Raw genomic sequence first — 23986 nt, forward strand, 5'->3', positions numbered from 1 at the left:
ATCCAGGACTACACAGAGATAGTCTGTCTCAAAAAGACAGAGACAAGAAAGAAAATGGCCACAAACAACTCAAGGACAAAAACAGACTAAAATAGCAGTGTAAGAATTTATTAGCCTTTAAAGGGAAAACCCCAGGGCAGGCTACTGTAAATGTCTAAACTACCGTGGGGGAAGGAAGAACAAAAGCTTTGTTTTTAGAGATAAGGTCAGCCATCTTGCAGAAGGCCTCTGAAGGGAATGGCTAGCCCAGGCCTTTAATCCCTGAACTACAGAGGCTAGAGCTGTGAGTTCAAAGCTATGCTGGTCTACATAGTAAGTTCTAGGGCAGCCAGGATTACATAGATTCTGTCTAAAGGTGACAGGGGTGGGGTTGGGAGTGGGGGAAGCAAGGAACCCAGTGCATTAGTTAACAGGATTAACCCTTGAGGAGACAAGAGCATGTCTCCACTTGGAGGCAGAGGCCATTCTTTACCAGGAATTGAATAGAATCCTAGTCCTAGACTGCAGGACCTACTCTCTCAAGCCTGGCTGTAGTATACTGGGGAAAATGTCTCAAGGGTCTTTGGGTATGTGTTGAACCTGTGGTGACTGTAGTTATCTGAAAGCTGCACCTAGTGGGCACTGGGACCTTACTCTCCTGAAGCAGGGTGACCCAGAGTACCCTGGATACTGATCAGATACCTCCACACAGTTAGAAAGCAGAGATGAGGCCCGGTCTGGGTGGACCGTGAATGTGGACAGGTCTCAGCATGACCTTTCTGGCTTTCTACAGAAAAAGAGGTTCAGCTCTCAAAACAACAAAACCGGAGGCCTCAGAGAGGATCAGCGACCACGCCTACTCAGCACAGCTCCCCGCACGGTGCAGAGGCCCCGACTGGGCGTGGCCGCAGAGGTCAGGCAGGAGGCCAGGCAGGAGGCCACTGCGGTGGAAGCGGCCAGGACGAGCCCATGCAAGGCGTGGGGGGGTCTTTTAGGTAATCGGGAGCTACGCAGCCGCGGGGGGTTTGTGCGTAGCCGTGGCGGCGACGGAAGTGACGCGCGTTGCCAGGCGGCTGTTGCTAGGCGCCGGTGCTGCGTGTTTTGCGTAAGACGGCGTCAGCTGAGGCGGGAAGCGCGAGCTGTAACGCCATGGCCGGAGGTAGCGGCGCGCGCGAGGTGCACTGTCGTCGGGTCTCGCGTCCCGGGAGTCCCGGGTCCGAGGTCCCCGCTGCGTCACTGGCTGGACCTCGTGCAGAAGCCCGTCCCGCGGGCGGAGGTGGAGGGTCGCGGCGCGCTGCCCAAGACCGGTGCTCAAGCGGCGTCCCTTCTGCAGCTTGGCAGCACCCTTTCCTCAACGTATTCAGACACTTCAGGGTGGATGAGTGGAAACGGTCCAGCAAAGAGGGAGATGTGGCTGTGGTGACGGTACTGGCCGCGGGCGTCCTTCCTGCTCCCGAGAAATCTCCCAGCGGGCACTGTGACCGTTCTCCAGCTTGGCGCCCTTTGCAGCTCCTCTCTTTTTCTAGGACAAGGTCCTGAAGAGCGCTGTGTATCGCATCCGTGGGTCCGTATCTGCCAGCAACTACATCCAGCTCCCCAGAGCCAGCACCCAGTCTCTGGGGCTGACTGGGCGGTACCTGTACGTGCTTTTCCGGCCCCTGCCTACCAAGCACTTTGTCATCCACCTGGACATGTCCACCGAGGTGCCCAGCTTGGAAGGAGGGCTGGGTGTATGTTGCTGCTTTCCCCCCATCCTCTCCGTCTAATGGCCTCGCTCTGCCTCACAGGACGGCCAGGTCATCCGTGTATCTTTCTCCAACCTCTTTAAAGAGTTCAAGTCCTCTGCGACATGGCTTCAGTTCCCCTTTGTCTTCGAGACCAAGACACCCAGGAGAGGTGGTGATACCTGGTCCAGGAGGGACGGATTGAATGAAGGCCCAGAACGGGATGCTGGGCTTGTGCCCAGCTCTGGGTGACCCTGAGGACAGCTGCGGGATGGGGCTGACAGGGTTACAACGAAATGCTAGGTGCTGACCTCGCACCTGTCCTGCAGATCTGGCAGGTGTCGCTCCTCCTCGTGCCCGCTGGACCTGTCTGCAACTGGACCTGCGAAACGTCCTGATGGTCTACCTGAACCGGCACTACAGCCATCTCAAGAGCATCCGGCTGTGTGCCAGCCTGCTAGTCAGAAACCTCTACACCAGTGACCTGAGCTTTGACCCTGGTGAGGCCCCCTCCCAGTCAGAAGGCTAGAATCCTCCCGCTAGCTGGCAGATAGGAACCACTTACTGTTTTCAGAGGAGAACCATGCACCAGGGCTCCCAGTTGCAGGAAGCACATCGGGGTGGGCTGGTGGAGTCGCAGATACTTGGTAATGCATCTTGCCTGGCGTGGGAAGGGACAGGACAAATGTCCCTCGATCTAGAACAGTTCTGATCTTTGTAGCTGTCACCGTCGCTGAGGCCCGGCATGCAAAGTTGTCTGTCAACCCTATGCCTCGAGAAATGACTTTCCCGGTGCCCAAAGGGGAGAGCTGGCACGACCGTTACATCCACATTCGGTGAGCAGCTCTGGACCTCAGGTGGTGAGGGGCCAGGGGGCCTTCAGTCCCCAGATACTGATTTTGTATCTACCTGTGTTTGCCACCCACGAGGTTTCCAAGTGACGGCTCAAAGGTGCCTGGTGAGCAGGTTGAGAACAGCTGTTTCCCTCCAGAGGCAGGTGGGCTGTGATCCTCCAGGGGGCGTGGGGCTTGGTGGGAACAGTATGGGGCATCCTGAGTGGGGATCAGGAGCACGAAGACTCCAGCTGGTATATTCCTGGGGCAACCTGGGGATAGGCCCAGAGAAGGGCCGGCTGGTGGTGGTCCTCTGAGGCTCTAGAATCATATTTAAGGTTGTGCAAGCAGCACTGATCCCCATGCTTTCTTGTGGGAGAGGATCTGCCCAGGTTTAGGAGAGAGTGGTGGCAGCGTTTATGGTGTAGCATCTACAGAATGGTGAGGGGAGCCTCCTGTTCTCCCCGCACCTTGGCTGGCATTCTCACAGGCCTCTGGCTGCTCCACTCTTGCTCTTTGTAGTCTTCTTAGGTCATATGTCACGGCGCCCGCCCCATCCAGTGGTCTTTGACAAACCTTTGCTGAGCAGTAGGTCCCCTGTGACCCAGACATCTAGCCCTACATTGGTGAGTGTGCTTGGGAAAGGGCTGGGGAACCGATGGCCCTAGGGTGCTGATGGCACATGTTCCATTACAGTCGTGCCAGGTCCTTTCAGCATCCAGCCGCCTTCCAGAGGTCAGCCTGACCTGCAAGTATCCAGAAGTCTCCAGTGTAAGCGCTGCCAGCATCCACGGCCAGTGTCCCTCAGCCTGGGATGAGGTTACCGATGCACACACGGTGGCCCGTGGGAGACACGTTCTTGCTGACAAATCATCTGGAGTGCCCATGGCCCTTGAGGACATTGGCTCCTGTAAGGTGAGTACCCATCTGAAGGTCTTTGGGCATTAGTGAGATGGTGGGCTGGCTAACCTGAGATGCATTCAGAGCGGATGGGCATCTAGAGATGGGTTTGTTCCTGTTGCCAACTCTAAGGGTCACCACAGATACTCTGTCAAAGGACAGGACCTGGGGTTTCTGAAGACTTTACCGCTGCAGCCAGAAGACTGCTTCTAGCAGGAGCTCCTATACATCTGGTCATCCCCCCTCCTCCTCACCCCCGTCCCTTCTTCTGAGAGGCAGCACAGGTGCATTTGCAGGGGATAGAGTGATTTCCTCCAGTCTCACTTTGCGTTTTCCTATTTCAGCTCTTCCTCCCAGACCCAGTCCTGAGGCTCAAGGGAGTCATCGGCTTTGGGGGTCACAGCACCCAGTGGGTGAGTTTCGAGGCAGTTTCCAGGCCAGTTTTGATTGGGTGGTATGAATGAGTTTTAGGGAAGGAAAGATTTCTAGTCCCGTTTTGGGCACTTTCTTTCCTATGGTCTTCAAGAAACCCTGCCCTGCCCATATCTCATTCCTGAGGGCTAGTGTGAGTCTTTAGGTCATGGGTGCCCCCTGTTCACTTGATAAGGTCTGCTAGGTAATGGGTGGGTTAAAAGGCTCCCCAAGACCCAAGATCTCTGATGTGTTTGTGTGTGTGTGTGTGTGTGTTATTTAATTTATTTAATTTTTTAAAAAATTATTTTATGTAGCCTGGTGGTGGTGGTAGCATTTTGATCCCAGCACTCGGAGGCAAAGGTAGGCAGATATCTGTAAGTTTGAGGCCAGCCTGGTCTACAGAGTTCCAGGACAGCCAGGGCTACGCACTGAACCTGGGTCCTTTGTAAAAGGAACCAAGTTCTTTATACTTCTGAGCCATCTCTCCAGTCCCATGAAGATTTGTTTCATGTGTATATGTGTGTATGTGCATGTGTGTGTGTGTATGTGTGTTTATGTGTATGTATGTGTATGTGTGTATGTATGTGTGTATGTATGTGGGTATGTGTGTGGGTATGTGTGTGTATATATGTGTGTGTGTGTGTATGTGTGTGTGTGTGTATGTTTACTGCATGTGTGCAGAAGCCCACAGAGATCAGAAAGGGCATCAGACCCTCCAAACAGGTTTCCAGGCAGCAGTGAGCCACCGTGTGGGAGCTTGGGGAGAGCGTGAGTCCTCTGCTAGAGTAGTCAGCTGCCTTTGCTGCTGAGCCATCTCTCCAGCCCTGGTTATGTCTCTAGACTTTCTGTGAGTGTGGGTCTCTGATCCTGACCAGATGTGTTGGAATTGGGTATGATGTAGGAGGTCAGCTCCAGCACCTGCAGTAGGCCTCTGGGGAAGGCCTCAGGAAGGAAGGAAGGTGTTTCTCTTCTTTCTGGGCACTCTCTAGGCCCTTCTGGGCGTGGTCTCTGAGTCTTTGATCTTTTGCTGCCAAGATCACCAGTCTTTCATGGTAAAGGGGCTTTAGTTGTTTTCCCACATATGCCTGTGACAGGGTATAGGGAGCAGATGTGTTTCTGGGTGGCCAAATGCCTGTGTGTGTGTGTGTGTGTGTGTGTGTGTGTGCGCGCGCGCGCCAGACTCTCCCCTTCTAAGCAGCCAGGATCTGGGAGAGTTTTATGGGTGACTTTGGTCCTGGCCCTCGTCTGCTAGGCCCTGTGGACCAAGGATGGCAAGTCTGTTGTTTACCCCTGCCACGCAGTCATAATCGTCCTGCAGATTGACACTGGACAGCAGAGGTTTTTCCTTGGCCACACCGACAAGGTACATGCCTGCTGGGCCTGGGCAGGGAGAGGTGAACCTGCAGGCCATGTCATATTCCCTTCCTTGTTATACGTCTCCAGGTCTCTGCCCTGGCGCTCACTGGCAGCGATACACTGCTAGCCTCAGCTCAGGTGCAGCCTCCCAGCATGGTGCGGCTCTGGGACTTCCAGACTGGGGCATGCCTGTCTCTCTTCAGAAGCCCACTACACACCATCTGCTCCCTCAGGTGCAGTAGCCTTGGGTCAGGGTGTGGGGTGGGGCGCAGTGGGAAGTGCCAAGAAACTGCTGACCTCATCTTCCACACCTACAGCTTCTCTGGCAGCGGGACACTCCTCTGCGGCGTGGGCAAGGACAGACACGGGAGGACGGTAATGTGTCAGTTAGCCTGGTCAGGAGGCGGGGCCCTGTTGCCTGGGTGGTGAGCTCCAGCCAGCCTTTGCCTGCTTGCTTTTTTTGTTTGTTTATTTGCTTGCTGTTTAGTTATTTGTTTAGTTTTGTTGGTTGTTTGAGACAAAGTTCTCTATGTAGCCTTGGCTCTCCTGGAAATCACTCTGAAGACCAGGCTAGCTTAGAACTCAGAGAGATGTGCCTGCTGCCTCCTAGGTGCTGGGACTAAAGGTGGATGCCACCCCTCCCTGGCTCAGCCTTTGCTTTCTAGAACTCTTTGCTTATTTCTGCTTATTAAAGTAGTATGTATGTCTTGCTTTAAGATGGGAGCTAGAGAGATGACTCAGTGGTTAAGAGGACTCTGGGGTTCAGTTCCAAACATCAGCACAGAGGCTGTCTGTGACTCCAGTCTCAGGGGATCCAGTGTCCACTTCTGCCCTCTGTTGGCACTGTACATATACCATGCACAGACATACATTTAGGCCATCACTAATAAGTATAGAGGCTCTTCTAAAAAAGAGAATCAAGGGCTGGAGGGATGGCTCAGTGGTTAAGAGCACTGACTGCTCTTCCAGAGGCCCTGAGTTCAATTCCCAGCACCCACGTGGTGGCTCACAGCCATCTGTGATGTGATCCAAGGCCCTCTTCTGGTGTGTCTGACAGCTGCAGTGCACTCACGTACATAAAATAAATCAATTTTTTAAAAAAGAGAGAAAATCAATATGACCTAGACGTGATGGCACATTCCTTTATTTTGTTTTGCTTTGTTTTTTTCCCCCAAGATAGCATTTCACTGTGTAGCCTTGACCGTCCTGAAACCCATGCTGTAGACCTGGCTGGCTTTGAACCACAGGGATCTGCCCACCAATGCCTCTTCCAGGGGCATGGACTGGAGTGTGGGCTTTAAAGGCCTGTGCCACCACTGCCTAGCAGTGGCACATTCCTTAGCTCTAGCACTGGAGAAACAGAGGCAGGTGGGCCGTTCGCTAGGCCAGTCTGGTCTACATAGCAAGCTCCAGGCCAGCCAAGGCTACATACACTAAATCTGTATTTAGGGGCTGTAGAGATGGCTCTGCAGTTAAGAGCACTAACTGTTCTTCCAAAGGTCTGTTGAGTTCAAATCCTAGTAACCGCATGGTGGCTCACAACCATCCATAATGAGATCTGATGCCCTCTTCTGATGTGTCTGAAAACAGCTACAGTGTACTTAGATATAATAATAAATACACTGTAAATAATAAGTACACTGTAAAAAAAAAAGTCCATATTTAATTGTTCAGTGTTATCATAGTTGTAGGCATTTGGCTCTCTGATCTGATCCATTGTTCCAGTGTGGGCTGCCTTTGGCTTTTTTTCCCATTATGCTGGGAATCCAGTCTGGGCTCTTACATGTTAGGCCTGCCTCAGATATGCCGCAGCCTCAGTCAGGTTTTGCTCATCTCTCTAGATAGCTACAGCTGCACTCTGCTGCTGACCTTCCGGAGCTGATCTCTATGTCGGGGAAAAGCCCCTGCCTGTTGAGAGCGCTAACTGTTCTAGCCTAGGGTCTCAGCCAGCCTTGCAGGGCAGGGCTAGGCAAAGCTTTCGCAGGCCTTGATGTCTGCACCTAGATTTCCTTCTGTGTTTGCTGCAGGTGGTGGTGGCCTGGGGCACAGACCAGGTGGGCCTTGGCGGTGAGGTCGTGGTTCTTGCAAAAGTGCATACTGACTTTGACATTCAGACCTTCCGGATTGCCTTTTTTGATGAGACCAGGTGATGTGGCCAGGCTATGCGTCACGGGGACAGGCACTGGGACGGGCACCGGGACAGGCTTTGGGCCTTGAGCCCCTCTCTGCTCTGCGTTGCTTACTCCTCCATACCTGCAGGATGGCATCATGTGGTCGGGGCAGTGTGCGGCTCTGGCGGCTGCGGGGTGGTGTCCTTCGATCCTGTGCTGTGGACCTGGGGGAGTACTGTTCACTGGAGCTCTCTGACCTTGCCTTTGCACAGGCACTGGATGGCCGCTGTGCACCCTCGGCCAGCATGCTGTGAGTCCGTCCCTGCCCCACTTTGTTCTTACCCAGCCCGCCCTTTACCCTGAGTACCTGCCTCACCCCACCCTCCCTTTGCAGCTTTGTGTGCAGCCACAGTGGTCACATCCTGGAGATCGACCACCAGCGCATGGCTGTGCAGCACGTCCGTCGCTTGTTGCCGGCACAGCCCCCTGATGTTCCCCTCACCGAGAAGCAGAACTTCAGTGTGGGTAGGTGGACACCCATTCCTCGGGGAAGTGGCATCACATTGAGGTGCTGACAGCTGTCCTTTTCAGGGTCTGGCATCGCTATCAGTAGCTTCAGTGTCTCTGCTGCCACATGTGCTGTGGGCTCTGAGGATGGCTACCTGCGACTCTGGCCCCTGGACTTTTCCTCAGTGCTCCTAGAGGCTGGTGAGATTGCAGACATCTGTCTACCCTAGCGTGGGGAGAGCTGGCCCGGCACAGGGAAGGCTGGGCTCCCCTGGCTCTGGTTTTGGTAGTACTCTTCTTGGGCTGGACAGTGAGCTATGGGGTGAGGGAGCTGCCCTGAACATGGCTAGCAGTATCAGTGCTGCTCTCTGCAGGCTGCTTTTACAGGGGCTGTGGGGGCACTGGCTAGTGGGCATGACACTCAGAACCCTGGAGACCTTGGCAGCAGAGGAACAAGCAGTCTGTGTTGTGGGTACCTCAATGTCCACATAGTGTGTGTGGTAGTGTGGTGTGACAGCCTTCTTGGTGTCATCTTTCGAGTTTGCTGGGCCCCAGCAGCTGTTGACCCACTCTTCCCACAGAACACGATGGCCCTGTCAGCTCAGTCTCCTTCAGTCCCGATGGCCTGCGTGTGCTGTCCACCACCACTTCAGGCCACCTGGGCTGCCTGGATGTCCCCTCCCGGGAGTATACTGTGTTGGCACGCTCCCACATGGCTCCAGTGTTGGCGCTTTCTACAGAACAGAACCGGGGACAGATGGCCACTGTGTCCCTTGACCACACTGTCCGCATCTGGGACCTGGCTACCCTACAGCAGGTGGGGAGTGGCAAAAGGCAGGCGGGCACAGGTCCAGATGCCACACCCAAAGGCTGAGGGCAGGGGATCCACAGGGACTTGGGTCCTTCCAGCCCAGTCTCTGGAACTTAGCGTTAAAATCACGAAGGTCATAATTGTCCCTTGCGTTCTTTTGGCCTCTCCCCACCCTTCATGGTGGCCTCTTCCCTCCAGCTGTATGACTTCTCATCCTCTGAGGACACACCTTGTGCTGTTGCTTTCCACCCCACAATGCCAAGCTTCTTCTGTGGCTTCAGCAGTGGGGCTGTGCGTTCCTTCAGCTTGGAGAACTCTGGAGTCCTGGTGGAACACACGTGAGTGTTTCCGGGGACCAGGGCTACGTAGATCACCAGTGAATATGAAAGCCGAGGAGCTCTGGGATCCCATGTGGGGAGCACCCTTTGCAGGAGAGCCAGTGCAGTCATAAACCACATGGTCAGTGAGTGTCTCGTGTGTGGTGCAGGCGTCACCGAGGGGCCATCACCAGCCTGGTCATCACCCCTGATGGCAGATTCCTGTTTAGCTCCTGCTCCCAGGGCTCCCTAGTCCAGTACAGCTGTGCTGTCTCCCGATGCTGCGTCCTCCGTGTGGCAGGTCAGGCTCCTAGCCGCTCGCGCTGGTTCCAAGCACTGGGGAGTTTTGCCTTGGTTAGCTTTCTGAGCCCTGATAAAGGCCATGGCCAAGCAATCAGGGGAAGAGAGCTTATTTCATCTTTCTGCTTCCAGTCCATCCAGGGAAGTCAGGGCAGGAACTTGAAGGTAGGGACTGAAGCAGAGGCCATGGACCATACTGCTTACTGACTTGATCCCCATGGCTGGCTCAGCCTACCTCCCTTACACAACCCAGGACCACCTGCCCAGAAGCCGCTCTGCCAAATGGGCGGGGCCTCCTACGTCAGTCATTAATCAAGAAAATGCTCCCACAGATTTGCTCACAGGCCAATCTGATAGAGGTGTTTTCTTTCCACATGTCTCTGACTTGTGTCACATTTCCAAAAAAAAAAAAAAAAAATCAGGGCACAGCCATCTCCTCTATGCTCCTCTCACCAAGGAGGGGGTCTCTGAGCCCTCCTTACAAGCCAAGGGTCAGTAGTAAGGTTCTGTGCCTATTCTACTTCAGAAGGTGGGCAGCCTGAGCCCTAGGAAAGCAACTGGAGAAACCCATTCAAAGGGCATCTGTGCCTCCAGAGCTCCTCCTTGACTTAGCCTGCCAAGCGGTCACGTGGGACAGCCCATGAGACCTGAAGTATGAGCTCCGCAAGCGGTAGATGGCTAGTGTCCACCGGGGGTGGGGTTAAGTCTCCTACCACACCCACTGACCCCTTGCCCTGTGCTGCTACAGCCAACATGGTATGTCAGGATGGTCGCCCCAACCCCAATATTCTGGCAGTCAGTGGAGACAGCTGCCGGCTGGCCTTTGTGGGCCCCTCCAAGTGCATGGTGACAATTGTGGAGTCGGCCTCCTTGGATAAGGTGAGTGTGGCGCCTCCTAGGCCAGGGGCTCTGCCTGTCTAGGTATAAAGTGTCCATGAATAGGTAAGAGGCTACAGTTGCTCAGGGGCAGTCCAGGGCCTATCTACGACGCTGAAGGTCCTGGCCTCCCCATGTTCTTCAGACGCTCCGCTTCCTGTGTGGGGGTTATGTATGGGAACATGTCTGACAGAAGCCCCTTCCCTAGCCCTGGGTGGTGCCCACTAACCCTGGAGTTTGAAGCTAGTGGTCACTTGCCCCCTAGCTACTCCATGTTGATGTCAGCACCCTCAACCTGGCCAGCAACCACCCGGACTGGGCTGTGGCCGTCTGCTTCGGTCCCGGGAAGTCAGGCCATCTGCTGGTGTCCACGTCCTCTAACAAGGCTGTGGTACTGGATGCTGAGTCAGGACACGTTATCCGGGAGGTGAGTCAGGGCACTACAGGCAGTGGGCTGCCGACCCTTCCTGTTCTGTGGCTGTGTCCCAGGGTCGGCTGCTCCACACAAAGGGGCGTCTTTGAGAATGCTTTGTTTTAGTTATCCAGTGTCCGCTCCAGAGCCTGCTCCTCCCTGGCTCTCAGTGACGATGGCCGTCTGCTGCTGGCAGCCACTGACCGGACCGTTACAGTGTGGGATTATCCAACACAGGCGAACCCCAGCTGCCAGGTATGTGCGTGGGCAGCAACGGACTGTGGTTGCCCGTGGGTGGCTGAGGAGCCCCTGCAGGAGCAGGTGATGGAAGGCAGGGACTGGAAGGATGGAAGGTGATATGTAGAACCCTCTGCTTGCTGACGCCAAATGCTACGTGGGGATACCTAGCGCCTGGGAGCCCAGCATCCTGGGCATGCTCTGGTCCCTATATGTGGTGCTTACTGCCCCAGGTATACATTGGCCACTCAGAGCCTGTGCACGTTGTAGCCTTCACACCTGACCAGCTGCAGGTCATCAGTGTGGGGGATGCCATCTTCCTCTGGGACATCCTGGCTACCCCTGAGAGGCAAGTGTCTACCCTTCACCATGTCTGCATGAGCCTCTTGCTGGCTGGCCCCTGACACCTTCTCTGTTCTCAGAGATGGAAGTGACCCTGAAGCACCCCCAGTGCATGAGGCCGGTGAGTGATCCAGGCTTAGCGGGTCGCGGAGGGCAGGACCATTAGTCAGTGTGGAGCTGACACCGGATTGGTGGCCATGTTGGTCAAGTGGCACCATCTCCTCCTATGCCTACCTGCTGAGACCTCCTCCCTGAGAGCCATATCTGATATGCCTGGCCCTGACATGGTCTTCCTATCTCTAGGCTCTAGTGCAGGGCAGCTGGAGGACCTGGCATCTGGTGCCAGTGGACTCCCTCGGCAGCAAGTGCCCATACCATCTCAGGCATCACCGCCCCCACTGAGTACTCACGACAGGCTCCTTGAAGGCAGTACTGGTAAGGGGCTCCTCGGCAGGGCTGGGTGTGCATGGTCACAGCGTGTGCCTGGGTGCTGGCTCTCAGTGCTGTCAGGCCACGTAGCTGTTTCTCCTTTTCGTCCTTTTTTCTTTCAAGACCGGCTCTCACTATATCTGTGTCTTCCTATGTCCTATGAGGACAGCCATAGGCCATTGCTGCCCACAGCCCGTACCTGGCAGCTGGGTTCCACCTGTGTTGGATGGTCCCACACTGTAACGGTCCAGCCAGTGGCTGCCAGCAGCATCCTCACTGAGAGCCAGGGAGGAGCAGATACTATATATGTATATATATATTTGTCTCACTTTCAAGATAGCCCTGGCTGTCCTGAAACTCACCATATAGACCAGGCTATCCTCGAACTCACAGAGATCTATTTCTCCGCCTCCCAAATGCCAGGATTAAAGGCATGTACCACCAATTCTGGCTTTGCTTTTTCTCTTCTTGGTCCTAACCCTAGGCACCTTCTCCGCATCTGATGAGGAAGGACTCTGTGAGGAGAACCATGTTTCTGAGGCATTCCTCCAAGGCCAGGCCCCGGCCCCACCCGTGCTCGTGGAGAGGGAGGCCAGTGGGGCTGGGGATGCCCCTCGGGACACAGCAAAGAGCTCTTGGACACACGCTGAGCTTCCCAGTCACCACAGCCAAATGAGTGAGCCTGTGGCCGTGGGCAGAGACTGAGGCCTTGTCAGGCCACTTTTGGGGCTTACCGTAATCTTTCCTGAGGATGAGCTGAGGTCACCTCCAGGACTCTGGGGATCCTGATATTCCTGTGGTGGGTGGTACAGCGCTCAGCCTAGCAGGGTTGGGGGCTTTGTGTCTGGGGAGGAATCTCTGATGGTAGTAGACAGTTCAGTGTCCTGTGGTCTCTTCTGTCAGGTGAATGGAGCCTTCGGAGCGGAAAGACTGGGCTTCCAACCCGCCCAGATTCCTACAAGCACTTCACACCTCGATATAAGGCCTCTACACGGGTTAAGGTTGGCAGCACACCATGCTAGGGGTTTCTAAAAATAGTCTTCTCTGAACATGGGCCCTCTCAGTCTTCCCCAGGGTAGCTTCCACTCCATCCTACCCTCCAACCAGTAGCATGTAGAGTCAGCTTTCTGGTTGTGCTGATCCTACCTCTGTTCCTCACCGGTGCTGCTGCCCCTCTCTGGCCCCTCAGTACTCCAGGAGCACCAAGTTCCTAGTTCTGTGGATCCCACCCATCTCCCTATTCATACCCCGGGTCCCTTACCTTGCCGCTCTTTGTGTATCTCCTAGCACTTACCTGTGTAGTCTGGAGAGCAGCTGTGCTGGTTGCCAGCTTTCTGGGTCTGCTTCCTTGCAGAGTGTCTCCTTCCCTCCCGCTGGCAGGGAGCAGCTGCGACTGAAGGCCGTTGTGGGCTACAATGGGAATGGGAGGGCCAACATGGTCTGGAGGCCCGACACAGGTAGGACTGCAGGCTCCAATCTCACCCTCTGGGTGGGTCCTTCTCAGCAAACAAACCCTGGATATCAGTTGAAGCTTCTAGAGTGTAGGGCACTGGCACATGCCCGGTTAGGCTGAAGTCCCGTGAGGTCTGACTGCCAGCGGTGATGGGGGTTGTCGTTTTCCTTGCCTACAGGTTTCTTTGCCTATACATGTGGTCGCCTGGTGGTAGTGGAGGACCTGCATTCTGGCACCCAGCGGCACTGGCTTGGCCATCCTCAGGAGATCTCTACTCTGGCACTCAACCAGGATGGCCAGGTGCATCCTTACCCACATCCAGGGGCACAGTGTACAGTGGAGCGTGGCTCTAGCTCGCACGCAGGACACATCCCAGCTTACCCTCCGTTGAGCAAGGGAGGTGTCTCTACTGACCACTGACCTTCCGGCCTGCAGATCTTGGCCTCTGCCTCCTGCTGCGGCAACACAGCTGTCCGCTGCCAGATCCGAATTTGGGATGTTCCCAAGGGCCTCTGTCGGCACCTCCTTTCCCACCATGACACAGCTGTGCAAGCTCTGGCTTTCTCCCCAGATGATGAGTTCCTTGTAACATTGGGTAAGCAGAGAGAGGGCAGATCTCTAGGAGCCCTGGTGGCTGGCCTGTGCCTGACGTCCCTGTTATCTGTCCCTAGGGGACTATGCAGACCGGAACCTTGCGCTGTGGAGCATGGCCACCTATGAACTCCTGTCATCCACTTGCCTCCTGGAGCCTGTGCATGGTGTGGCCTTTAACCCGTGGGATGCCAATGAGCTCATCTGTGTGGGCACAAGTGCCATCACCTTCTGGCTCCTGCAGCACCATGGGACAGACACCAGCTTCCAGGTACCAGGCTGATAACTGAGGTGTTATTTTATTTTATGTGCACTGGTGGTTTACCTGCGTGTGCATTTGTATGAAGGTGCCAGAGCCTTTGAATTGGAGTTACACAGTTGTGAGCCGCCATGTGGGTGCCGGGAATTGATCCTGGGTCCTCTGGGAAAGCAGCCAGTGCTCTGTACCACTGAGCCATCTCTCCAGCCCCAAGGTGTTCCATGGGCAACTTGAGAGGATGGAATCTGGTTGCCTGAGGACCTCACTGGCCCACAACCACACTTGTGTTCTGTCAGGTACACCAAGAACCAGTCCCTGAGGAACTGGGGGCGTCCGAGTTGACCTCACTCTGCTATGGGGCCAGCCCTCTGCTTTACTGTGGCTCCAGCTCTGGCCAGGTCTGTGTGTGGGACACTGGCACTGGCCACTGCTTCCTGGCCTGGGAGGCTGACGATGGCGAGATTGGTGAGTGCCCAGCAACCTCTGTCGTCCTCCAGCTGAGCTGGCTGGGACAGTGAGGGGGAATGGGCGTCTCATACGCACTCTGTCTTCTAGGAGTGCTGCTGTGTTCAGGCTCTAGACTGATCAGCGGGAGTAACACAAAAAGGCTACGCCTTTGGGCTGTGGGGGTTGTGCCAGAGCTGAGGCGCAAAGGCTCCAGTGCCAGGTGAGCTGCCACAGGCCTCTGTCCCGCCTCCTCCCCCTGGGTTTTGGCTGCAGTCCTTGACGGAGCCTGCAAGCCAGCACTTCTGTAGCACAGCTCTCAGTCAAGGGCTACCCTACAGATCTGTCATTAGTTGGGCTCTCCTTGAGGATACACTCCGGCATAGCATGGGCCTTGCTGGCCGCAGACCAAAGAGAAAGAAGCTTAGAATCCCTGACTCTGTCGAGTTGGTTCCTCTGCCCATGAGAGCACAGGGCCAGACTGATGGCTGCTAGTTTCCCCGTCACCTGGCAGACTCAGCTGGCTCATGTCTCCAGCCTCAAGTCTCTGTACCTCTGTTCTCTTAGATCCAGTTCTGTTTTCATGGAGCGTGAGCTGACCCTGGATGGGGCCATTGTGAGTGCCAGCTTTGACGGTGGCATGGACATGGGTGTAGTGGGCACCACGGCTGGCACGATCTGGTACATCAGCTGGACAGAGGGCACTAGCACCCGCCTCATCAGTGGTCACAGGACCAAGGTGAGCTCACTGGGCTGTGAAGGAAGACAGGATTTCCACCCCAGGCAGGGTAGGCTAGGGCAGCAAGTCCATTTACTGCCCCCGCCTCTCCCACCACAATCATCCTCTCTTCAGTTCACGAGTAACACTCAGGGAAACTCAAGTAGGGTCTCTTGGGTCCAAGCATTGTATATACCAGGATAGACAGACTCTGCAGTCTTTACTTTTTGTAACTTGTTAAAGAACTCACATCACCTACCTGCTTAGCACTTCCCATAAGCTGGCTCTGCTGACCTCGTCAGGATCCTACTGTGGAGTCCTGTCAGCCCCACAAGGTTCTGGCTGGATCTGCTCATACAAAGTTGGAACTGGTCTGGGTATTTTAGATGTGGTCAGGTCTAAGCAGGCCTGTCATTTGATAGGACTATCTGGATTTATTCATGCCTGACAGCCATGTGATAGATCGTGCCTGTGACCTTGTGTGGGCTGCCTCCATTGTCCGACAGATTTCCAGGTTCATCCAGTCTGTGTCTCAGTTCTACTGTCTTTTCTATGGCCAGCTTCCTTTTGTTCAAATAGCCAGTATGCTCTCCTGCCCACAGAAGTTTGGGTCTTGAGCCCTTAGCTGTGCTGGCAGTCCTAACTGCTTTCCAGCACTGAGGATGGACAGGCATTCCAGCCATAGACTGTGACAGGAACCTCAGGAACCCAGGATGACGATGGGACCCAGGACCCTGAGCAACCACAACCTTGGATTTTCTCCAAGAGATTTTATGCATCAGTTTACACTGAGTTTCACTGGTTCATGGCATCTGTGCCACCTGTCTTCAAAAATCCTGATCCTTAGTAGTGCCCACGAGGTACACATGTTTTCTTCACTAAGACATAAAACAGCCACTCAAGCCACACAGCCACTCAAGCTGTGAGCACTGGAGACAGCCAGGTGACTCGTGCTTTTTCTTTGAGTCTGTAGGCTGCTGGAGACATGAGGTCACATTATATACTCTAGGTTCTGTCAGTGTTTCCCATAGTTTTCTAAGTTCCACTTACTGATGGGTTCATCTCTAAGGTCTAGGGAGCAGCGTGTACCTCGCATGGAGGTGGTCGGGTCAAGTGGGCTTGGCCAGAAGACGGTTGTGCCCATGTGGGCAGCCTGGCCTGGAGGTCTGAGTGGGAAAGGCCCAGATGGGCATCCCCTCAACTGTACTAGGGCCCCACAGGTAAACGAAGTGGTCTTCAGCCCCAGCGAATCTCACTGTGCCACCTGTGGCGACGACGGGAGCGTGAGGGTGTGGTCTCTGGCCAGCATGGAGCTGGTGATCCAGTTCCAGGTACTGAATCAGGTAGGTAGAGAGATTGGGGGGACCAGCCGTATGCTCTGCTCCCTCTGTCACCTTCCTGGGGAGATGCTGGCTTTCCCTTCTCCATGTGACACTAGAGCTGCCTCTGCCTTGCGTGGACACCCCCATCCTGTGGACTCCCAGAGCAGCAGCAGGTGGTGGCCGGCTACAGCGATGGCACACTTCGAGTCTTCAGCATCTCTCGTACTGCAATGGAACTCAAGATGCACCCCCATCGGACTGCCCTGACAGCCATTGCCTTCTCCAGCGACGGTGAGATGTGGCCACAGTCATATGCCCACCTCATCTAGCCTGCACCACACTTCCAGTGGGTTGGGCTTACGAGATGGTGTCATAGTCTCCATCTGGCACAGGTCAGACCATCCTATCTGGAGATAAGGACGGGCTTGTGGCTATAAGCCACCCCTGCACAGGAATGACCTTCCGTGTGCTCAGTGACCACCGGGGTGCCCCAATTTCTGCCATCCAGAGCACAAGCAAAGAAGTAAGCCCACCTCAGGTGATGATGGGGAGGGGTTTGGGGTGCTATGGGCAGGCAGCAGCCTCTCACATGCCTCATTTCTCCTAGTATGGAGACCTAGGGGTAGAGGGTGTGGAACTGTGGCTGGCCGCGAGTGGGGACCAGCGTGTGAGCGTCTGGGCCTCTGACTGGCTCCGGGGCCGCTGCGAGCTCCTGGAATGGCTAAGCTTTCCTGCACCCGCCACCTCAGAGGTAAGAGCCCCGCCCGCGGGCAGACGGTGGGAACTGGAGTCTGCACAACTCAGTACCATACGTGCTTCCCACAGGCGCCAGGCCTCCTGCCCCCCTCTCTTGCTGCCTTCTGCCCTTGGGATAGGGCGATGCTGGTGTGTGTGGGCCTTGGTGCACATGAAGAAGTAGTCTTCTACAGCCTTCGCCAAAAGCAGGTTTGTGCACTCAACAGATACTGCACTGTAGGTGGGCATCCGGGGCTGTGTGTCACGGGGTCATAAGGCCATGGAGCCTGGTCCGGGTTCCTAGCAGGAGACCTCAGTGTCACACTGTCTTCCTACAGGTGGTACAGAAGACACCTCTGCCCTTCTTCGCCATGTCCTTGAGCCTGTCCCCAGGGGCTCAGCTCATGGTCGTTGGCTTTGCTGGTGAGTGCTGTTGGACACAGTGTTCTGGGGAAGGGCAGACTGGCTCTTCCACTCTTCATCCGTGTTTGGGCTCTCCCTCTGTGAGGAGTGTGGAGTCACAGCCCCATGGGAGGTCTAAGGTCATAGACAAGGTATAAGTCACAGCCGCATCTACACTGGGGCAGAGAGAGGGCAGCTTCGATGGCCCACAGCCATAGCAGGTCATGGCCCTGCTCCCCCCATCCCCAGCAAGGTTCCCTGGTGTCAGTCCTCAGAGCCCTGAGTCAGGCAGGGACACAGGCTTGCGAACCCCTCTGGGTGCTGCCTGGCCTTCCCACCCTGCCATCTGCCCACAGAATGCATGCTGAGGCTCCTAGACTGTGCGGCAGGGACTGCCCAGGACTTTGAAGGCCACGATGACTCAGTACACCTGTGTCGGTTCACGCCCTCGGGTCGGCTGCTCTTCACGGCTGCTCACAACGAGATCCTGGTGTGGGAAGTCACCGACCCCTGAGCTATGGCTAGGAACACAGGCAGAGAAGCCAAACTGAGGATTGCTGTATGCTGAGCCAGGATGGCTGGACGGGCTTCAGAACTGCGTAAATTCCAAAGATTTAAGGAGGCTGAGGGTGTGGCCATGGCTTAGACTCCGTGAAGCATGCATTTGATCCTCAGAACCATTCCCCCCCACAGACTTGGCATTCTGTGATCCTCAGAACCATTCCCACATACACAGAAGACTTGGCATACTGGGTTGTTTTGCACATGAAGGTTGTTTTATTTTTATTTTGTACAGTTCAAGTAAATAAAACCTGGCATTTATAATATCGATGCATTGTTTTACTGTTCCATAAATTATATTTCTGTATCACTTCTGGCCTGAGCTCACCCTTTGTCCCTACCCACAATCCAGTCTGTTGTCCAGACTTGCTATCCATTGGCCTGTCCACCTGGGAAGCTTGTTGGGTCTGATAACTGTTCGCACCACCTGCAGTGTCAGGAGCATTCAACTGCCTTAGCCCAACCACTAGCTGGTGCTGCGTGGGCGGGACCGGAAGTTTGGATGAGGGCGGTACTGAAGACAGGAAGTGCGGGGGGCCTGCGCGGGTTGAAGGAGAGGGTTGGGGTTGGGACTCGGTCTACTTGGTCCGTTCTGGGCCGGGAGGGGTGGGCTTGGGGTGCTGCTGCCGGGCTGCAGCCATGCGGCGCGACGTGCGCATCCTGCTGTTGGGCGAGGGTAGGCGCCGGGGCCGCGGGAAGACGGGTGGGGTCGCCGTGACCTCGGCCATGCTCCTGACCACTGTTCCCTCTCCCCGCGCAGCCCAGGTGGGGAAGACTTCTCTGATCCTGTCGCTGGTCGGCGAGGAGTTTCCCGAGGAGGTGTGCGGGGCGGACTGGACATTAAGGGCGGATGCCAGGCTCTGGGCAGCTGGGCTCCGCATTCAATACTGACCCACCTGTTGCAGGTCCCTGCCCGCGCGGAGGAGATCACCATCCCCGCCGACGTCACCCCGGAGAAGGTGCCCACTCATATCGTGGATTTCTCAGGTATCTCCAAATGCTGCCTCCCAGCCGGTGTGGATTGAGCCTGCAGCTGGTCTGAATCGAGCGCAACAGCCATCTCCATCGGATTCTTTTTCCTTGTAGAAGCGGAGCAGACAGAGGAGGAACTTCAGGAGGAGATCCTCAAGGTGCGGTGCATCTTGCAGGCCCGTGGATACTGAGCCCGATTCCTTGGTCCCAGCTTGCTGCCACCTAGTTCTAATCGGCTTGCTTTTCTGGCGGCTGGATTAGGTGACTGTGCTTGACCCTGATAATTCAGCTGTGACCTTCACGGCTGAGTATTGTTGGCTTTTCCAGATCACAGCTTTCTGGGATCCAGGACCTGGCCAGTGCTGCCCTTAGTAATCCTTCCTAGGGTCTGAGGGGAGCAGATATATGTCCTTCATTGCCTTTCCTTAAACATGCTCCAGTTGCCCGGTACCATTCCTCCCTAGGCTGTAGTGAATGCCATCTTAATTAGGCGTGCCCTGTTGCCAGAGTTACTGTGTTCCTGAATGCAGTTCTTCAACCTTCAGTGCCCTACAGGTGCAGGTCACTTGGTCAGGGTGCAGTGTCCTTGCTTTGGGTCTGCAGCAGCCTTGCTGCTTGCACTGAGATAGAAAGTGAGAGGCCGGGCTCCGGGCTGTACCCTGTGGGTGCTGGATCTATCCTAAGACAGGGATGTGCTGCTAGGGTCTGGTATCCCTTAGGGAGTGCTGGCAGGGATTGGCCGGCTTGGCGGAGGTGGGCTTCTTGGGCCTCAGAGCCCTGCGGATCCAGCTTTGAGCACCTGAGCCATGCATGCTGGGGAGGCCCATACTGTCCGTAGAGAGCAGGCAGGCTGCTTACCCTGTTCCTTGCTTTCCCTTAGGCAAATGTAGTGTGCGTGGTGTACGATGTGTCTGAGGAGACCACCATTGAGAAGGTAGGCAAGAGGGGGGCTCCTGGTCTGAGTTTAGCCCTGCTGATAGTGCCTGGCTTAGAGGGCAGTCGGCCTGGGCTCTTGCCCCTCTACCCTTATTCCCAGCCTCATGTCTGTTGAACCTTTCAGCAAACCCCATACCTCTGAGTTAGGGAGCGTTGTCCTTATACCGCAGCCTGCTTGGGGAGATTGCAGCGGTTGGGGTCAGACACGTCCCTGCCTGTCATCTGCAGTCTCCCACCGGCACTCTGTATCCTGCACTCTGAAAGCTTGTTTAGCCCCGGGTAGAGGAACATGGGCTGCTGAGCCTGCGCGTGTTCTGGCCTCACGCTTGGACTTCTGTCTCTCAGATCCGTACCAAGTGGATCCCCCTCGTGAATGGCAGGACGGCGACAGGGCCCAGGTGACCAGCAGGGCCTCAGCTAGGGGGACTAGAGCCCACCTGCTCCCCATCCCTGGTGATCATGGCCTCTCTCCCAGGTTGCCCATCATCCTGGTAGGCAATAAGTCAGACCTGCGGCCGGGGGGTACCATGGAGGCTGTTCTGCCCATCATGAGCCAGTTTCCTGAGATAGAGACGTGCGTGGAGGTGAGCGGGGAGGTTAAAGGGGAGGCCTGTGGTGAGACCCTGAAGCAGCTCCCTAGATCTATCACGGGTCCCTCCTGAGCCTGTCCTCACCCTTGTCCAGTGTTCAGCCAAGCACTTGAGGAATATTTCTGAGCTGTTCTACTATGCCCAGAAGGCTGTTTTGCATCCCACAGCCCCCCTTTATGACCCGGAGACCAAACAGGTAAGTAGTGGGTGAGGGCCACACACTCGGTTCCCTGAGACTCATCCCCAGGCCCATGTTGGGTGTTGGGTAAGGAGCACCAATGGATGGGCATAGCAACAGGGTGGCCAGGAAAAGGGCCATGTGGTGTTGTGTCCCTGCAGCTAAGGCCTGCGTGCGCCCAGGCGCTCACACGGATCTTCAGGCTGTCGGACCAGGACCTAGACCATGCGCTGAACGACGAGGAGCTTAATGCCTTCCAGGTGTGGCCCTGCCCTGACCCCTAGCTGCCCTTGTAAGAGGGTCATGAGGATAGCTGACTGATCTCAAGCACTCTCTTCCCGGAGGCAGAAGTCCTGCTTTGGCCACCCCCTGGCCCCACAGGCCCTGGAGGATGTGAAGAGGGTGGTGTGCAAGAACGTGCCAGGTGGTGTGCAGGCTGACCGGCTGACCCTGGAAGGTGAGGCAGACATCTCATGCCCTGATGTGCGGGGCGGGGTGGGGCCTTGGACTAACCTTCCACCTACCCACAGGCTTCCTCTTCCTGAACACACTCTTCATCCAACGTGGCCGGCATGAGACCACGTGGACCATCCTGCGGCGCTTTGGTTACAGTGACTCGCTGGAGCTGACGCCTACCTACCTCTGTCCGCCGTGAGTTGTAGGCTGGTGGGCAGTGGCGCTTACACTCTTGGGTTAGATCCTGTGACCCTGGGGACCCACACACTCCTTAGCTCCTCCCCTCGCTTAGCCCCAGCCTTGTACCCAGGGGTTCTGCTGGGAGTGCCTGGCTGTCCAGGCAGACCCTGCACTGTGACAGGTACAGTGAATCCCCACAGGCTCCATGTACCCCCTGGCTGCAGCACGGAGCTCAACCATCGTGGCTACCAGTTTGTGCAGCGGGTATTTGAGAAGCATGACCAGGTGAGCACATTACCTCACCTGCTCTTTGATACTCCTCCCCCCCTCCCCAAGCACATGTCACCATAGTCCCTTTGCCTGTAGGACCATGATGGTGTCCTCTCGCCCACGGAACTACAGAACTTCTTCAGTGTGTTCTCAGTTGCCCCGTGGGGCCCTGAACTCTCACACACAGTCCCCACTCAGGCTGGCTGTCTGCCCTTGCATGGGTATCTCTGCCAGTGGACGTAAGTACAGTCCCTATCTACCCGTCTGTTCCTGCCCACCCGTCCTACTCTCCTTAGCCCTGTGTCTCCCTTTCCTCCCAGCCTGGTGACATACTTGGATGTCCAGCAATGCCTTGCAGACCTGGGCTACCTGGGTTACCCCACGCTCTGTGAACAGGACTCCCAGGCACAGGCTATCACAGGTGGGAGAACACATTTTTGGTCCCTGGGCCCAGATCGCCCTTCATGATGACCAACACCCTCATGTGAGCTCATCTCTACAGTTACTCGGGAGAAGAGACTGGACCAGGAGAAAGGGCAGACCCAGCGCAGCGTTCTCATGTGTAAGGTGTTGGGCGGCCGAGGGGTGGGCAAGTCAGCCTTCCTGCAAGCCTTCCTCGGCCACAGCCTCGGGGTGAGGATTATGGAGGTCCCAACCCCTACCTGGGAACTCAAGAGGGCAGGAGGGGGTGCCACAGAGAACTCTGGGGCCAAAAACTTCCCGCTGTCCACACAGGAAGCCAGGGACCCCCATGAGAAATCCCCCGTGCATACCATCAATACAGTGCAGGTCCGCGGACAGGAGAAGTACCTGATTGTGAGTGAGGGCTGGAGCACCGTGTCCTGAAGGGTGGACCTGTGACACCCCATGTGCCCATTCTTCCTCCTAAGGGAGCTGTCTCAGGGTGGCCCTTGAGGGACCCAGCCTTGGGGAGGCCACTAAAGCTACTGTTTGTCACAGCTGTGTGAAGTGAGTGCTGACAGCCTGCTGGACACCTCTCTAGACACTACCTGTGATGTCGCCTGCTTAATGTTTGACAGCAGTGATCCCAAGACCTTTGTGCACTGTGCTTCCATATACAAGGCAAGCGCTGGCCTGGGGTCCTGTGGGGGGGCGGGGGGCTACAGCCGTAGCCCAGTTAGCTAAGCCAGCGGGCTCAGCTCTCAAGTGGTTCTGTTTTCCTGGCAGCGTTATTACATGGATGGGCAGACCCCCTGCCTCTTTATCTCCTCCAAAGCTGATCTCCCTGAAGGTGTTGCCCCACCAGGCCTGTCACCAGCTGAGTTCTGCAGGAGGCACCGGCTGCCTGCCCCTGCCTCGTTCTCCTGCTTGGGACCAGCCCAGCCCAGCACAGATGTCTTTACCCAACTTGCTACCATGGCCACTTTCCCGTGAGTATACCTTCTGCAGCCTCAATGTGGGTGGGGCTCAGTCTGTCATCTGGGTACACAGGTGTAAGAGCTGCAGGGTGAGGCCTGTGACCCAGAGAACTGTGCTGGATGCCCTCCTCTGGCTTGGCCTCTGGCTGTCTGGGACGGGTTTTCGGCAGTGAGCTTTTAGCAAGCACATGCCGTGAGTATTCTTCTTTCCACAGACACCTGGTGCACACAGAGCTGCACCCCACCTCCTTCTGGCTCCGAGGAATGCTGGTGGCTGTCGGGACCGCGGTGGCTGCTGTCCTTAGCTTCTCTCTATACAGGGTCCTAGTGAAGAGCCGATGACAAAGGACCCATGAGCCTCTCCTACCCCCAGGCACAGCACACTGTGTGGGCCCACACGGCAAAGGAGTATGGGCTTCCAGTCTGTTGGAGTAATGTCTGTGTGGCTTACTACAGGGTCCCTGGGACTGATGTGGGTTCCTGCTCAGGGACATGGTATCTAGATCTTGCCTTCCAAAAATCTGTTGCCCTATTGCAGGCCTGTCCTGCTGAGCCTGAACGTACTGGTGCCAGGTGTGAGGCCTTAGCCTTGGAGGGAGTATTGTGTTAAGGGCTGGGCTGTGAGTAAGGAAGTCGGTGACCAGGACCTGAAGTACTCAGGGTGTTCCCTCCTTCCTGGTTGTGTCTGGCCAGTGGACATGGGGGGGCAGAGGTGTTGGTCATTCAGGGAGGGACCCGATACCCACAGAGCACAGAGTTCCCACCTTTCTGTCAGGTGTGAAGACTTACCCACACTGCCAGCTGCAGAGCAAGTGGAACTGGGGTTCCTGATTAAATGTCACTTGTCCTTTTTCATCTCTTGGATTTTGATCTCTCAATACAACTTTTTTCTTTCTTTAAAAAATATGCTTATTTTATGAGTTTGAGTGTTTTGCCTGCGTATATGTCAGGGCACTGTGTATGTGCCTGGTCCTGATGGAAGCTGAGTGAGT

The 23986-nt window shown here is 55.7% G+C and overlaps 2 protein-coding genes across 3 annotated transcripts; both read left to right on the top strand.

The window, feature by feature from the left end:
* Nucleotides 1-1097: 1097 nt before the first annotated feature.
* On the top strand, nucleotides 1098-18301 carry Wdr90 (WD repeat domain 90). 2 transcript variants are annotated; one of them, XM_052197381.1, is made up of 41 exons: nucleotides 1098-1404; nucleotides 1506-1682; nucleotides 1767-1875; nucleotides 2033-2203; nucleotides 2425-2539; nucleotides 2633-2700; nucleotides 3059-3162; nucleotides 3233-3451; nucleotides 3781-3849; nucleotides 5103-5213; nucleotides 5294-5439; nucleotides 5524-5581; nucleotides 7234-7352; nucleotides 7466-7627; nucleotides 7712-7842; nucleotides 7909-8025; nucleotides 8406-8641; nucleotides 8834-8973; nucleotides 9123-9253; nucleotides 10001-10131; nucleotides 10394-10555; nucleotides 10667-10795; nucleotides 11011-11126; nucleotides 11200-11240; nucleotides 11423-11554; nucleotides 12033-12224; nucleotides 12452-12549; nucleotides 12903-13005; nucleotides 13180-13301; nucleotides 13437-13596; nucleotides 13673-13863; nucleotides 14148-14316; nucleotides 14407-14518; nucleotides 14863-15034; nucleotides 16234-16356; nucleotides 16452-16626; nucleotides 16728-16858; nucleotides 16943-17086; nucleotides 17161-17280; nucleotides 17409-17493; nucleotides 17829-18301. In XM_052197381.1, the coding sequence occupies exons 1-41, from the start codon at nucleotides 1129-1131 to the stop codon at nucleotides 17984-17986; spliced, it is 5625 nt and encodes a 1874-aa protein (XP_052053341.1). In that variant the 5' UTR covers nucleotides 1098-1128; the 3' UTR covers nucleotides 17987-18301. The 2 variants fall into 2 exon arrangements, with proteins under 2 accessions (XP_052053341.1, XP_052053342.1); XM_052197382.1 differs by lacking the exons at nucleotides 16943-17086; nucleotides 17161-17280; nucleotides 17409-17493; nucleotides 17829-18301 and having other exon boundaries at nucleotides 16712-16844.
* Nucleotides 18302-18599: 298 nt separating this feature from the next.
* Nucleotides 18600-23914, top strand: Rhot2 (ras homolog family member T2). Its single transcript, XM_052197383.1, has 19 exons — nucleotides 18600-18709; nucleotides 18794-18852; nucleotides 18939-19020; nucleotides 19120-19163; nucleotides 19886-19939; nucleotides 20287-20339; nucleotides 20417-20525; nucleotides 20626-20727; nucleotides 20871-20969; nucleotides 21058-21166; nucleotides 21240-21360; nucleotides 21546-21630; nucleotides 21712-21854; nucleotides 21936-22036; nucleotides 22118-22248; nucleotides 22351-22431; nucleotides 22576-22698; nucleotides 22804-23006; nucleotides 23210-23914. Exons 1-19 carry the CDS (start codon nucleotides 18673-18675, stop codon nucleotides 23334-23336), a joined length of 1863 nt encoding a protein of 620 aa, XP_052053343.1. The 5' UTR covers nucleotides 18600-18672; the 3' UTR covers nucleotides 23337-23914.
* The last annotated feature ends 72 nt before the right edge of the window (nucleotides 23915-23986 follow it).

This window comes from Apodemus sylvaticus, chromosome 10 (assembly GCF_947179515.1).
Source record: "Apodemus sylvaticus chromosome 10, mApoSyl1.1, whole genome shotgun sequence".
NCBI classification, from domain to species: Eukaryota; Metazoa; Chordata; class Mammalia; order Rodentia; family Muridae; genus Apodemus; species Apodemus sylvaticus.